The following is a 15416-nucleotide window of genomic DNA, read 5'->3' on the forward strand; positions in this document are numbered from 1 at the left end:
CCTCGTGTGTGTGTGTGTGTGTGTGTGTGTGTGTGTGTGTGTGTGTGTGTGTGTGTGTGTGTGTGTGTGTGTGTGTGTGTGTGTGTGTGTGTGTGTGTGTGTGTGTGTGTGTGTGTGTGTGTGCGTGTGTGTGCGCGTGTGTGCGCGTGTGTGCGCGTGTGTGTGCGTGTGTGTGTGCGTGCAGGTAAAGATGATATGGAGATGTGTGAGTTGAGTCTGGAGGAGACGGGTCTGACCCGGAAGCGAGGCGCTGAGATTCTGCCGCGTCAGTTTGAGGAGATCTGGGAGCGCTGCGGGGGAATCCAGTACCTGAGGAACGCCATCGAGAGCAGACAGGCCAGACCCACATACGCCACCGCCATGCTGCAGAGCATGCTCAAATAAACACACACACACACACACACACACACTGAGAGAGATGCGCTCACAGAGACACACACACAGAGAGACACGCTCTTACATTCACAATCACAGACACACACACAGTCTCACACACTTTCTTCCTCACAACAGACACACACATTCACAAAAACACACACACGCACTCTCTCATACACTTTCTCTCTCTCTCTCACACACACACTCTCTCTCTCAATCACAGACACATACACACACACACATATACCCATACACTTTCACACACATACACAGACACAAATTTTCTCACATACACTCACTCACACACACCGATCTCACAGATACACACACACACACACACATATGCTTACTCCCACACTCTTACACACACAAACACATGCATACAAACACACACACACTCACACCCACACTATATCTCTTACACATAGACACCCACACATCTCTCTCTCTCTCTCTCTCTCTCCCTCACACACACACACAGGGACACAAGTGAGTGTGTGTGTGAGAAGGGCCGTCTGCCAACCCAACAGAACCAGCATCACTTCAGTTCTTTTAACTCTTCATGCGTTTGCGTTCGTTTCTTTTATTTTTTAGCCTTTGGAGATTTGTGTGTGTGTGTGTGTGCGTGTGTGTGTGTTGATGAAGTGCTTCTTTTAGTTGCTGTCTGGTTTGTTTCTGTTTGTTTTCTGCATGTGTGGAGCGTTTAATCATCTCACAGATCATTAATGAGTGTGTGATCGTCTCTAAACTGCCTCTTAATCTCATTGACACACACACACACACACACACACACACACACACACTCATGTTTTTGCTATGATGAATGATGTTCCTGTAGAGAAGCGCGTGCGTGCGTGTGTGTGTGTGTGTGTGTTCTCCTAACACTGACTCCGTCTCCGCTCTCTGGCCTGCAGATGTAAATACTGATGTTGTTCAGCACTTTACACGTCCTCAGTTGAGTTGATGGCTGTGGGTTTGAGCCGCTTTACTACAGTAAACACAGTAATGACCACTAAATTATGACTTTTGAATGAAAAAAAACTCTTTAATAAAAAAATAATGATTTTAATAATACACACGAGCCACTTGTGTGATCTTTGTGTTGTGGATGATGCAATTACAGCATGCAGGGAAAATATTAGCGCTGAAAAGCATTGAACTGCATCCAGAATAAGAGTTCACATTCACTAAATGTATTTGTGTGCTCTGTTTATATGTGTGTGTATTCAAATATATGCATTACAAATTATATATACATATATATGAGCAATTCCATGCAAATGTCAACCTTGCCATGAAAAAAAAAAATCGTTTTCACCAAAATACAGAAACCATTTCTACATTTTTTGTGAAAAAGTATTTTACAGTACTTTAAAAATACTCTAAATGTCTCTGTCAGTGTTTCAAATTATTATATTTAATTTATTAAAATTACACAAGTGGCAATTTCACAGCTGTCACATCCATAACGGAAAAGTGTCACATCCATAACGACACTTTTTTCCTCATAAATGCAAAAATGTCAAATAAAATAAAATCAATCATTTTGGTTCTATATTGAGCCGACTCATATCTATTTGATTAGCATTGTTTCTTTTGGGTTGTGCAGTTGAATTCACAGAATTTCTACAAAGTATGTGGTATACTATATTTGCAACCTTTTTTAGTCACATCCATAACGCATGCACGTTTTCCTCATTTAAAATATAAAAAAAGTTTACAGATTGATATTTTTCATAACTCTGTGGTTATTTGTTTTGGAAAATATAAACAGATGTTTCAATATAATGCTAACATAGACTTTCTATGTGAATTTATGTTTTGAGTTTTTACTGTCACATCCATAACGCTGGAATTGCTCATATGTAGATCTACTTGTATATTTTTATGTACAGATCTGTGTGTATTTACTTAAATATACACAGTATGCATGTATTTAAATGCAGACTTTAACTTTGATGCGATTCATTGATAGATATATAACAGATATAGTGATATAAACAATTAAATGTTATATATATTTCAGCAAGCCGTTGGTAACTTCATCTGTATTTGCGTTTGTCGGGTCTGTCCAGGATCATCACTACATCTCTCAAAGCTCTAGATTAACGTTTCTCTTTTAAATTTTAGGAATTTCGTTCAATATTTTATTTACAAAATAAATAAATAAAACTATACAGAATAAAAGGGACAGTTTTCACATACACACGTACAGTGCATCTGACAGAATCTGCTGCCCTTTAACACTCGCTAAAAACAAAACAACGATAAAAATCTCTATTCATGTACAAGCTTCAAATGATTACACAAACAAACACGTTTATTTTCCACTCTATGAGGACTTTTATACGGTGCGAGACGTTTCGTGCACTGATGCTCAAACAGAGGAATAATTGCCTCATTGTGAGGAAACCCTGAATATGTCTGCCATCTGAAAACCTTCTAGCTGTGCTGCGTTTCTTCACGTCTCCATGAGAAGGACAGGTGTGTTAACCGTAGGAGCTCAGTTCGGGATGTTTGACCGCTCGGTCTGGTCTTCATGAGCTGTGAGATCTTCATCCTCTTTTGAGCAGGACAGCGTGCCGTGTGGCGCCTCAGCTCTGCTAACAGAGAGTTTACGTCAGTAGTGGTGAGTGAAGTTGCTTTTCTGTTCACATTCAGGGGCGCAAAAAGGGGGTATGCAGTATATGCGGTGCACAGGGCCGCCACACATGGGGGGGGGTGGCATTGTGCCAAAACGATTTTTGAAATTATCCTTATGAAAAGTTTTAAATAATAGAAAATAAATGTTTTGTTATAAATGTTTATTTTGCATTTTACACTAGTATAATAATGTATTTTATTAAATGAAAAATTATACCATGAGTTTCATACGTTGGCACACATGTTTTGATTCAAAATCATTTAACACAATAACATGCAGTCACACAGCCAAATATATGTGGGGGGGTGCAAAAGTTGAACCCGCATACCCCTCAGTAAATGTGTAGTTGCGCCCCTGTTCACGTTTTCACACTTTAACATGAGTTCAGTGAAGTGTTGTTTACTAAAGGAGCAGGTGAGTGTATATTTAAATTAGATTGGGTTGCAATTCATAATAACTCCAAACTACAGTATGTCCCTGAGTATTTTTAAATCATCGCTTAAAACATACGTCTTCAGGTAGCCTTGATTTGATTATTAGATTTATAATTTTTTTTATTTTTGCAGTCAACCATGTACAGTAAAAATAAGTATTGAACACGTCACTATTTTTATCAAAAAACACTAAATTTCTAAAGGTGATGTTGGCTGGAAATTTTCCCCAGATGTTGCTTACAACCAGAGAAATCCATACATGCATAGAAAACACATCTAACTAGTTTACAAAGGAAGTTCTGCGTGATAAATGAAATGACTCAGGGAAAAAGAATTGAACACATGAAGAAAGGGAGGTGTAGTTGGGCAGTGAAGTCCCAGACAGCAGCTGAAATCTCTCAGTAGTTGTTCAGCAAGCCTCTGCCCTGAAGATCAGCTGCTTCAGTCCAACATCTACATCAGCAGGAGGATGAAGATCAAACCATTTCAGCAGGACAATGATGCAAAACACAGCCGAGGAGACTCTCAGATGCTTTCAGAGAAAGAAAATCAAGCTGTAGAATGGCCCAGCCAATCACCTGAGCCGAATCCGATAGAGAATACAGAATAAAGCTCAGATTTGATAGAGGAGACCCACAGAAGCAGCAGGATTTGGACGCTCTGTTGAAGTCTGTGAGAAGCTCACACCTGAGCAATGCATGAGGCTTCATTCTCGATGTGAGAACTTTAAATGAAACAAGCCTTTCGTTTAAAGTATTAAACACATTCCAGTAGTTCAGTGCTTTCTCCTTCTGTCATTCCATTATTGACTGTGTTTTCATACTTGGTTCATGATTAATTGTTCATTACTAAATGAAGTATTACAATATTTACAATTCAGTTCATCAGGAGCAGTTGAGATCATTCAGAATGAGTAAGCGATTAATAAACTACTCAGATGAACATGTGTACGTCTTATTTTTTAGGCATATAGTCACTATGTTAATGAGCTTCATGCAGTTTTGTGAGCTCTCACTCACTCGCTGGGTTCAGCAACACATTTAGATGTGAGCGTTTACCTCAGTGATGTGGTAATTAGTGTAAGTCATCTGTGATTAGCTGCTCAGGCCTGGGATGGTGGTCTGCTCTCGGCCTCTGGAACACAGGACAACACATTCATCAAGATGAAGCCCGCAGTTCAGAAGACAAAGATCAAGATCTCCTGAAGGGGTAAAGAGAATGTCAAAGCACACACACTTTCAGCTGAAGTTTCTGGGAGAAAAAAGACGTGTTAGTCAATGTTTCTCACACACTGTTGATTAAAGGGATAGTTCACCAACTCTGCCATTTACTCACCCTTCAGCACAAAAGGAGATATTTTGAGGAATGCTAATAGCTGCCAACCATTTTTATCAGGTAACACTTTAGTTCAGTGGTCTTAAACTCAACTCCTGAAGGGCCGCAGCTCTGCATAGTTTAGCTCCAGCCACCTCTAACTCAGACCGGCTTGAAAGTCTCTATAGTCTCGAACACCTTGATTTCCTTTCTGAAAAATCCCAAAAAAAACCAGCCTAGGATGGTTGGATGGTTTTAGCTGGTCGATAAATCTGGTTTTAGAGGGGTTTTGGCCACTTCCAGGCTGGTTTCCAGCCATTTCCAGCCTGGTCTTGACCAGCTAAAACCAGCTTGACCATCCTGGCTGGACATAGCTGGTTTTGGCTGGGTTCCCAACCTGGCTAGGCTGGTCAAGCTGGTTTTAGCTGGTCATCTCCCAGCTAAAACCAGGCTCAAAATGGCTGGAAACCAGCCTCGAAGTGGCCAAAACCCCTCTAAACCCAGCCAAACATCCTAGGCTGGTTTAAGCTGGGTTTTTCAGCAGGGGAGTTGTATCAGCTGTGTTTGATTAGGGATGGAGCAAAACTGTGCAGAGCTGCGGTTCTCCAGGAATCCAGCTTGAAGTAACAACTGACACCATTTACTATCACATTTTTAAGATATTAACAGTTTATTAATAATTTATAAACCTGATCTTATTTCACATCCCTCGTCCTACCCAATACCCAAACCTAAATCCGACTATTACCTTTCTAACTTTTAATAATCAGCTAATTTGTAGTTCATTGAGCTAAAATCCTTGGATAATTTGTTTGTATTTTTCAGCAACCAGCATTCTTCAAAATATCTCATTTTGTGTTCAACAGAATAACAAAACTTTTAAAGCTTTAAAACCACATGATGGAGAGCAAATGATAAGGACGTTTACATTTTTTGAGGTGAATTACCCCTTTTACCCCTATTCTTTAATGGAACCGCTCAATTATACAATCTCATCTGAAAAACAGCTTTAGTTACATCGTTTTCCTTTAAATACTTTAAAAGCTGCAAAAAATGCATGATTTAAAGCGTACTCATGAAGACCCTCTTCAACACCCAATCATGCTAAATTGTACCAATTAATTATTTTGCCAATATATTATATAGTTACTGTTAGTGATTTTGCAGAACGAAGGGACCCAATAACATGTCCATTTATAAAACTGATGAGTAAAAACATTAAAAAGAATTAAGAAAATTAAATCAGGTTTCCCATGAAACTTCTATCATTGAGTTTTACCAGGTCTACTCAAGACATTGCATTTTATATATTGTTTGACTGGGTCAACGTTAAACAATAGTCCCAATAAAGCATCCGCTTTCAGTTAAAGAGGTAAATATGTTCTTATACATGGGCTAAGACAAAACAACAACAACATACTGTATTTACACATACAAAAATACATATTTAAACATCTCAATTGATCGGTGGAGCAGTTTTTATGCTTGTGCTGTTTGGTTTTCTTCCAGAAATTGAATAAACAGATTACAAATTTGATGGTAGACCTTTAGTTTGCCCCTTATACTGTAGGTCATTCTGTCCAGAGCAATCTAATGCGACAAATCTTTCTACCAGAGCTCAATGAATGGACTTTCCATATTCTTCTAGTAGAGCCCTGCTGAAAAAAACAGAGTAAATCAGCATAGGCAGGTTGGCTGGTTTAAGCTGGTTGATCAGGCTGGTTTTAGAGGGGTTTTGGCCGTTTCCAGCCTGGTCTTAGCTGGTCAGGCTGGGAGATGACCTGCTAAAACCAGCTTGAGCAGCCTAACCAGGCTGGGAGCCCAGCCAAAACCAGCTATGTCCAGCTTAAACCAGGCTGCTCAAGCTGGTTTTCGTTGGTTTTAGCTGGTCATTTTTCAGCCTAACCAGCTAAGACCAGGCTGGAAATGGCTGGAAACCCCTCTAAAACCAGCCTGGTTGACCAGCAAAAACCAGCCAACCAGCTTAGGCTGGTTTAAACTGGATTTTTCAGCAGGGAGTGCTTTCAAACGTCTTTCAGTGCACATCAACCATTTTAGTTTGATAAACTGGTAATGACAACTTACAGGAAATAAACCCAAAGCACATATTTCAGTTGTATCTCTTTACTGTTTTTATTATTGTTGTTATTATTATCATTATTATTGCATTGTTTCAGTCTTGTTGTTTTGGTTGGACTATGTTTCAGCTCCATTTTATTCCTGTCTCACTCATCAAGCTGAAGTTGCTCCAATGCGAAAACAACCACCCTGGATGTATTTTATCCCGTTTATTACACAGCTACTTTCCTGAAAACAAATGCATTAGACCCTAAACATTTTTCTGAGCCGTTTTAGGTTATTAAATCATTAATTAAACGCAAAACTGACCAAAACGAAATCAGCTAATCTGCTCATTATTCAATCACAAGATGGCGCCAAACAGACAAAAACGAAAGTCTGACAGAAACAAAACCGGCTCCAGAGTAACACAAAACGGCTCCAAACAGTCAAAAACAGCGGCGTGACAGATAAAGCAGATATTGTACATATGAAAGTGGATATATATGGATGTAAGCATATTCACTTAAGGTCAAGGTGAATCTCAGTTACCGGATGAGCCTGTGTCAACGATTGTTTTTATAAAATACCTTGGACTGTCGCGACTGACCAATCAGAGTCGAGTTCTAGACGGTCGTTTAATATGGCTAACATGTCGCTCAGGATAATGTACATTTAAGATCTTTGGCTTCAAAATGACCCCTTCAAAGGTATCAACAGTAGGGCACAAACATGATTTAAAGTTTATAAACCTACCATCGAGCTATCAAATACGGAATAAGCCGTCTTTGAATCATCACAACAGAAGTAGCACCCAGTTTTTCCAAAATCTGAGGTAAATTATCCATTGTTGTTCTCATAGTGGTTATTAAATTCCTGAAAAACTGATACGCGATCTGAATCTGTTATGATATTAAGCAAAGCAAAACAGCAGCCTGTTTATCCATTCAGCGCAGTGGGAAACCCTAAGAATGTTTGAATGCGGGAATTTGACAACCCTGCTGAAAAATCCAGCTTAAACCAGCCTAGGCTGGTTGGCTGGTTTTAGCTGGTTGACCAGGCTGGTTTTAGAGGGGTTTTGGCCATTTCCAGGCTGGTTTCCAGCCATTTCCAGCCTGGTCTTAGCTGGTCAGGCTGGAAAATGACCAGCCAAATCCAGCTAAAACCAGCTTGACCAGCCTGGTTTAAGCTGGATATAGCTGGTTTTGGCTGGACTCCCAGCTTGGCTAGGCTGGTCAAGCTGTTTTTAGCTGGTCATCTCCCAGCCTGACCAGCTAAGACCAGGCTGGAAATGGCTGGAAACCAGCCTGGAAGTGGCCAAACCCCTCTAAAACCAGCCTAGTTGACCAGCTAAAACCAGCCAACCAGCCTAGGCTGGTTTAAGCTGGGTTTTTCAGCAGGGAAGTACTTTGAAAAGATAACAAATGGATTGGAAACTATTTAAACTACATGCTGCCTTACATTTGACCTAGTCAAAACGTCTTTATTGTTTATCTTTAATAGCACAGCAAATGATTCAATCTATTAAAAAAAAGAGAGAGAATCTGACGAAAAAAGACCTGCTTACACTAGAGTTAGTGTCTTTCTGGTCCGCACACATTTCCTGCACATAGAAAACAAGAGAGAAATGATGGCATAAAGGAAGGTGAGGGTCCCCACGAGGCACACTAGGGAAAGAAAGGGGTCTAGAGGCACGGAGACCAGCTCTGCACACCTCTCCCCGATAAAGTGCCAGAAATGACCTACAGGACATCTAGAAGGGTGGAGAGAGACAGTTAGAACAGATAGAGGCTTTTACTCTCCACCCCTGCTGAAAGATCCATCTTAAACCAGCCTAGGATGGTTGGCTGGTTTTAGCTGGTAGACCAGTCTGGTTTTAGAGGGGTTTTGGTCACTTCCAGGCTGATTTCCAGACATTTACAGCCCGGTCAGGCTGGAAAGTGACCAGCTAAAACCATTCAAAACGAACTTGACCATCCTGGTTTAAGCTGGACATAGCTGGTTTTGGCTGGGCTCCCAGCCTGGCTAGGCTGGTCAAGCTGGTTTTAGCTGGTCATCTCCCAGCCTGTCTGGCTAAAACCAGTCTGGAAGTGGCCAAAACCCCTCTTAAACCAGCCTGGTCGACCAGCTAAAACCACCCTTGGCTGGTTTAAGCTGGATTTTTCAGCAGGGACAGCACAGCAAATGACATGTGTTTACATCTTACTAAAAAATGATGTCGTTTCTGAACATTTTAGTACAGAAATTACCATAGCATCTCTTTAAAAAAACTATTTTAATATGCATTGGAACCTTTTACATTTTTACTACAGCACGTCACTGTAGTGTAAACGTTTCCTCAGAGACTTACGCTGGAAAACACTAAAGCTAGACTGACATCCCACTCAAGCATTTGTTCACTTCTAATTGAATCAGAGCAGGCTTGAATATAGATGCTAGAACTGAACTGTCCTCAGCTCTGTGGGATTGTTTTGCTGTGGTACCTGCAAGCGGCACCATGCCCTGGCACAATCTCACACTGCCCTCCGCTGAGGCAGAAATCAGGCTGGAGCACACAGAGGCTCTGACACGGCAGGCCGTCCACCGCCATGTAGCCTGGCTCACACAAACACTGCGCTTCCTTGGTCCACTGGTTCACCACGCATCTGGAAAACTCGTTGCAGGCCAGAAACTTGCAAGGGTCGCCTTCATCGGCTAAAATGGAAGAACAAATATTGACCAGTGAGAAATGATGTCCCTGTTAAAGGAACTCTTGATAGGCTCATTTCACAGTTACCTGAAGCTCAAGCAGTTGAGTTTTACCATTTCTGAATCCATTCAGCCGAATGTCTGGCTTTTAGGGAGCACTTTTAGCTTAGCTTAGCATAGAGCATTGAATCACATTAGACCGTTAGCATCTCACTCAAAAAAAGTTTAGATAATTCTCATACTTAAAGTTTGATTCTTCTGTATGTACATCGTATACTAAGACCAACCCAAGATGAAAAGTTGTCATTTTCCAGGCTGATGTGGTTATAGGAACTAAACTCTCATTCTGGCATAGTAATCAAGAGACTTTGCTGCTTTATCATGACCTCAGCAGAGCAATGTTATTAAACGGGGCTTGAAAATATCTCTCACAAATGCTTCAGGTGCTGTGTAATTGCATTGCTCCTGCTGCAGTCATGGTACGGCAGCAAAGTTCCTTGATTATTACGCCAGAATGATAGTTCCTATAACCATATCAGGCTAGAAAATAACAACTTTTAACAACTACAGAATGTCAGGAAACATCATAGATATATACACTAGATATCGCATATAGGCCCTGAGCATGTGTCAATAGCGCCGCCATATTTGTACAGTGCTCTCAGGACAAAAGTCATTCAGCCGCACTTAGTCAAGACTCAATCCAGTGTAAAGATGCTGGACTTGTGTCCAGAAAAGCGCTATATAAATGTAAGGAATTATTATTATTAATCTGCAGACTGTCCACTCTAAATTACTGAATATTACAAATGTTATATAGCATTAAGATCTGAAAGGTGGATCTGCACACAACCGTCTATAATGGAGATTCATTCACAAACACATCACTCCCTCAGTTAGCATGAGAAGTGAAAGCAGGAGAGAGGTGGGGTGATTCAGGACACGGATTAGACCAAATTTAACAGGGAGGGAGGATTATACACTTCCATGCACATAAACACACACACTCTTTGTCAGGAATGTCCGTGCAGTCACTGATCCATCAATGTGGAAAAGTGATGTAAAATTAAAATTTTTGTAATTTAGTAAAATATTTGCATACTGACCAGCGGGAAAACTCCAGATCATAGATATATGTGTACAGGGCTTTACATTAACACCCGCCAAATGCGGGTAGATTTCAGCTTTGGCGGGAAAGACAGCCGCTCAGGTTGGTAATAATTTTTGCATTGTAGTTTTCTTAAAGCAGGGTTCGACTCGACAATAAGGATGGCTCAATATGCATGCAAATGTGATCTTAGAATCGAGAAACAGCACGAATGAAAACAACTGTGTTTGGCGAGACAAAGCAGGTGAATACCGTATGAGAGGATGATTACTCGCGTGCACAGGGGATGTGATGCGCGCGCGCTCCCGTTTACTTGCGCTTTTTTCCGTTCACTTGCGTTCGGTTCTTTTAGAAAAAGACTAGACAAAAAACGATGCTCGTGTACCCACAGTCCTGCTGCTTTTAAGAGCTCAAGATTGAAAAATATATATGTTTGTAAGCAGCAGCAGCAGTCACTGCTTTCGTTTTAATTATTCTCAGGCACGTGATCATCCTTTCACTATCACGCGTGGTATTTTACCTGCTTTATTTTGCTTATAGTTATTTTTGTAAATATAGTTTAATTATCATCCTTTACAATAACATTTCTTTAATATGAGATTAACTCCCCATTTGTGTGTAGTAACTGCTGATCTGGGACAACACAACATCTATCAAAAGGCACATTTATTTATATAAAATATATTTTCCAAACAACAAAATTGTGGCTAGTGAAAATGGCAAGTGGCTAGTAATGTTGGAAATCCACTAGCCAAAGTGGCTGGTGATCAAAAAAGTTAATGTAAAGCCCTGTATGTGTATATGTACATATATATATATATATATGTACATATATATATAAAGATCCGACCCTTCTTATCTGAACGCAGCTCAACTCCTTGTTCAAGCTCTTGTTTTTTCCAAACTGGATTACTGCAACTCTCTACTAGCCGGGCTTCCAGGCCTCTTCAGCTTCTCCAGAACGCAGCAGCACGAGTGGTCTTTAATGAAGCTAAAAGAGCACATGTCACTCCGCTGCTCATCCGTTTGCACTGGCTGCCAGTTGCTGCTCACATCAAATTCAAAGCTCTGATGTTTGCCTACAAAGCGACTTCTGGCTTTGCTCCTTCTTATCTGCTCTCACTTCTGCAGATGTACGTGCCCTCCAGAAACTTGCGTTCTGTGAATGAACGTCGCCTCGTGGTTCCATTCCAAAGAGGGAAGAAATCACTTTCCCGAACTCTCGCATTCAGTCTGCCCAGTTGGTGGAATGAACTCCCTAACTGCATCAGAACAGCAGAGTCACTCGCTACTTTCAAGAAACGACTAAAAACTCAACTATTTAGTCTCCACTTCACTTCCTAATCTGCAATTGCCTCTCTGAATATACCACTAACTGTACCCAAAAAAAAAAAAGTACTAATACTTTCCTTCTTAGACTTTACAGACCTGAAACTCGCCTACAGCACTTCTTCATTGTTGCTCTTATAGTTGTGTAAGTTGCTTCCTTGTCCTCATTTGTAAGTCGCTTTGGATAAAAGCGTCCGCTAAATGACTAAATGTAAATGTAAATATGTGTATATATCTATGGCTCCGGATGGCCGGTCCTCCACTGCAGCTTGGTCCCCCATTCATTTCAAAAGGAGCGCTACCCTGTACTAAAACGGCAGCTCTATTGACGCGTTACTTCCAATAGACAACAACAGCGTAGGCGACATTGGATGTAAATTTGTATGAGGAAACATTATCAAAACACTGGCCACTTTCGAGTGAGATGCTAATGGTTTAATCAGATTCAATGATCTATGCTAAGCTAGGCTAAAAGTGCTCCGGCTAGGCATGGAGTTCGGCTGAATGGATTAAAAACTGGTACATTTTCCCGAGATTAACAGTAGTGGTCAAAAACAGATTTCATGATGTCATCAGCTGGAAGATCTTACCTGGTTCAATGTCCAGGGAATGGCTGTCAATGTTGATGTCCAAACGCTGAGCTGCGGCGTCGCAGAAGTTCTCCAAGACCTGCTGGACGGCCTGAGTGATGTTGTATGGCACAGACTTGGCGAATTTGGCCTTGCTGTTGACCACCACACTCCCGTTTCTGAAGTTTAGGATTTCCAACTGCTTGAAGCCTGTCAGGTTAGACTGTAGATACGGCAGCAGCTGTGCAGGAGACAGAACGACAGTTCATCTGTGTTCGCCAGTTAGAGTTCATTGGTGACAACTTTTAAAGGGACAGCTCACCCAGAAATGAACATTTCCTCAGCACTGACTCTCACTCAAGTGCTTCTAAACTTTACTGAGTGTCTTTCTTCTGTTGTGTTGGAGGGCGACATGGTTTCTCAGTGGTTAGCACTGTCGCCTTACAGCAAGAGGTTCACGCTGGTTTCTGGCTGGGAAACATCCATACATTGGAAACACCCATGCACGCTCATTCACACAGTGACTACGGTCAATTTAGTTTCAGTTCCCTTATAGTGCATGAGTTTGGACTATGGGGGAAACCCACGCCAACACGAGGAGAACATGCAAACTCCACACAGAAACATCAACTGGCCCAGCCGGGCCTCAAACCAGTGGCCTTTTTGCTGTGAGTTGACAGTGCTAACCACCGAGCCGCCGTGCTGCACCTATTCAATTCATCTTTATTCATGTAAAACTTTACAATATATTTTGTGTCAAAGCAGCTTAACAGAGATGATAAAGAAAAGAGAATAAATGATGAAACATTCCAACAAGTTAAAGTCCAGTCCTGTATTTCCAGTGAGCCTGAAGACCCTGAATAACTGGTTTAGCTGTGTTTAAGCAGGGTTTCAGTGGCCTTCCAGGAACAGGATTGGACTCCTCTGGTATTAGCTATACATTGCCTCATGTTCTTAAAAATAGTAAGTAGTCCTGCAATCATTATTGAACAGACAGAACAGAAATAAAACTGTGGTGATGTCTATAATGCATCACTATAAGAAATAAGGAAAATAATTAAGATGTTTGCTCTTTCATTGTAAAATCCAACCATTTAAATCAGGGGTGTCAAACTCAATTCCTGGAGGGCCGAAGCCCTGCACAGTTTAGTTCCAACCCTGCTCCAACACACTTACCTGTAGGTTTCAAACAAGCCTGAAGGACTCAATTAGTTTGATCAGGTGTGTTTAATTAGGGTTGGAACTAAACTGTTAAGAGCTGCAGCCCTCCAGGAACTGAGTTTGACACCTGTGATTTAAAGGGATAGTTCACATTAAAAAGTTCTGTCAACGTTCTGTCCACACTTACTTACCCTTGGCTTGTTTCATTCTTCCTTCCATTAAACACAAAAAGAAGATTTTTTGAAGAGTTTTGGAAACCTTTAACCATTGACTTTCGTAGTATATGTACAATGGAAGTCAAGGGTAACAGGGTTTCAGCTTCCTACAAAATATCTTTCCTTTGCGTTTAACAGAAAAACGAAACTTAAACAGGTTTGGGACCACTTGAGGGAGAGAAAATAGCAAGTACATTTTAATTTATGGGTGAATATCCCTTTAAGATAAACTCTTAAAGGCGTAGTTTACCAATAAATGTATTTTCAGTCATCATTAACTCTTCCTTACTCAAAACTGTTTGAGTTTCGTTCTTCTGTTCATCACAAAGGAAGACAAAAAAGTGACTGAAATATTCTGGGGGAAAACAGCCGTTGACTTCCACAGTATTTTTTGTTTCTTCTACAGATGTCTAAGGCTGCCTTTTCCACCATTCCTCCGAATATCTTCAATATTGTTCAGCCGAAGGAATACATTCGTAAATATTTAGAACCAACTGAGTGTGAGTAAACAATGACACATTCTGGGGTGAGTTGTCTATTTAAGATAATGTATGTTCACGTTGCCAGTCAAAATCAAATTCTGTTTTAATCTGAGGCCCCGTTTACACTAGTGCGCTTTAGTTTTAAAACAGCATTTTAGATCAAAAACGATCCGCATCCACACTAGCGTTTTACCTTGCATCTCTGAACATATCTCCGTCCACACTACGCCACCAAAAACGTATGTCACGTGACCATTCGCACACTCTGGGCATGCGCGCTGTAGTATAAACAGGAAGCATGTGTCTCGCTCGGCATTTGGTTATTGTTAGTCAACAAACGCCGGTTGAACAATGAACATGATGGCGAAGAAAGCAAGAGAGGTGTTTTTGTGGACAGACGACGAGGTCGAGTTACTAAACGTAACAAATGAATAACTGCACAATGGCCTAAAACAGACAATAGTGCAAACAGCGCTCCCATTTCTGTGCCCATGTTGTTGTTTACAGTGAAGGCTGGTCTGCTGTCTTCCGGTAGAGTTAAAGCCATGTGTTATAGTCATGTGATAGGGGCTTGACGAATAAGGGATACGCAATGACACAAAAGCCCCAATCAGGTAGCGTATCTCAGCAGCCCCGCCTCCGTTTTCAGATGTCTCCGAGTGTAACGGAGGCCAGCTAGCGAAGTGCTGTGCAGGTAAACCTCACACCTCTGACCTGTAAAGGTGATCTAACGACAGACTTTAGAGACCATGAACTTTAGCCTGCTAGTTAGAGCAACTGACACCCATACAAAGAATTGCTGGTTTGATATCTGCTCAGACTTAGTTGGATGCAGTAGGACTTGTGGGTTGCATGTGGAGGCTCGACCGGGATGGGAGTGAGGTTTAGGGCGGTGAGTTTAACAGAGGCCAGCTAATGAAGTGCTTTACAGGTAAACCTCACTCCTCTGACCTCTAAAGATGCTCTAGCAAAAGACACTAGAGGCCATAGTCTTTAGCCTCCTTGTAAGACCAATAGACTCATAATGAATCACCAA

General features: G+C 41.1%; 2 protein-coding genes across 11 annotated transcripts in view; one reads left to right on the forward strand and one right to left on the reverse strand.

Annotated features, from left to right (window-relative positions):
- Nucleotides 1–1452, forward strand: part of myo6a (myosin VIa) — a 45155-nt gene extending 43703 nt beyond the window's left edge. The window contains 1 exon segment of the mRNA NM_001004111.2: nt 185–1452. Within this exon segment, the coding sequence (NP_001004111.2) occupies nt 185–384 (200 nt within the window). The 3' untranslated portion in view covers nt 385–1452.
- The window catches only part of impg1a (interphotoreceptor matrix proteoglycan 1a), a 31528-nt gene continuing 17514 nt past the window's right edge, over nt 1403–15416 (reverse strand). For 2 of the 10 annotated variants that reach the window (XM_073933917.1, XM_073933919.1), the window contains 5 exons: nt 12544–12763; nt 9312–9522; nt 8396–8581; nt 4515–4590; nt 1403–2978 (listed from right to left, as the gene is read on the reverse strand). In XM_073933917.1, the coding sequence (XP_073790018.1) occupies nt 4551–4590; nt 8396–8581; nt 9312–9522; nt 12544–12763 (657 nt within the window). In that variant the 3' untranslated portion in view covers nt 1403–2978; nt 4515–4550. Of the gene's footprint in view, nt 2982–4514; nt 4591–8395; nt 8582–9311; nt 9523–12543; nt 12764–15416 lie in introns of all 10 variants that reach the window. The other 8 variants (XM_073933918.1, XM_073933920.1, XM_068215602.2 and 5 more) reach the window with 5 other exon arrangements.

This window comes from Danio rerio, chromosome 20 (genome assembly GCF_049306965.1).
Source record: "Danio rerio strain Tuebingen ecotype United States chromosome 20, GRCz12tu, whole genome shotgun sequence".
Classification (NCBI taxonomy): Eukaryota; Metazoa; Chordata; class Actinopteri; order Cypriniformes; family Danionidae; genus Danio; species Danio rerio.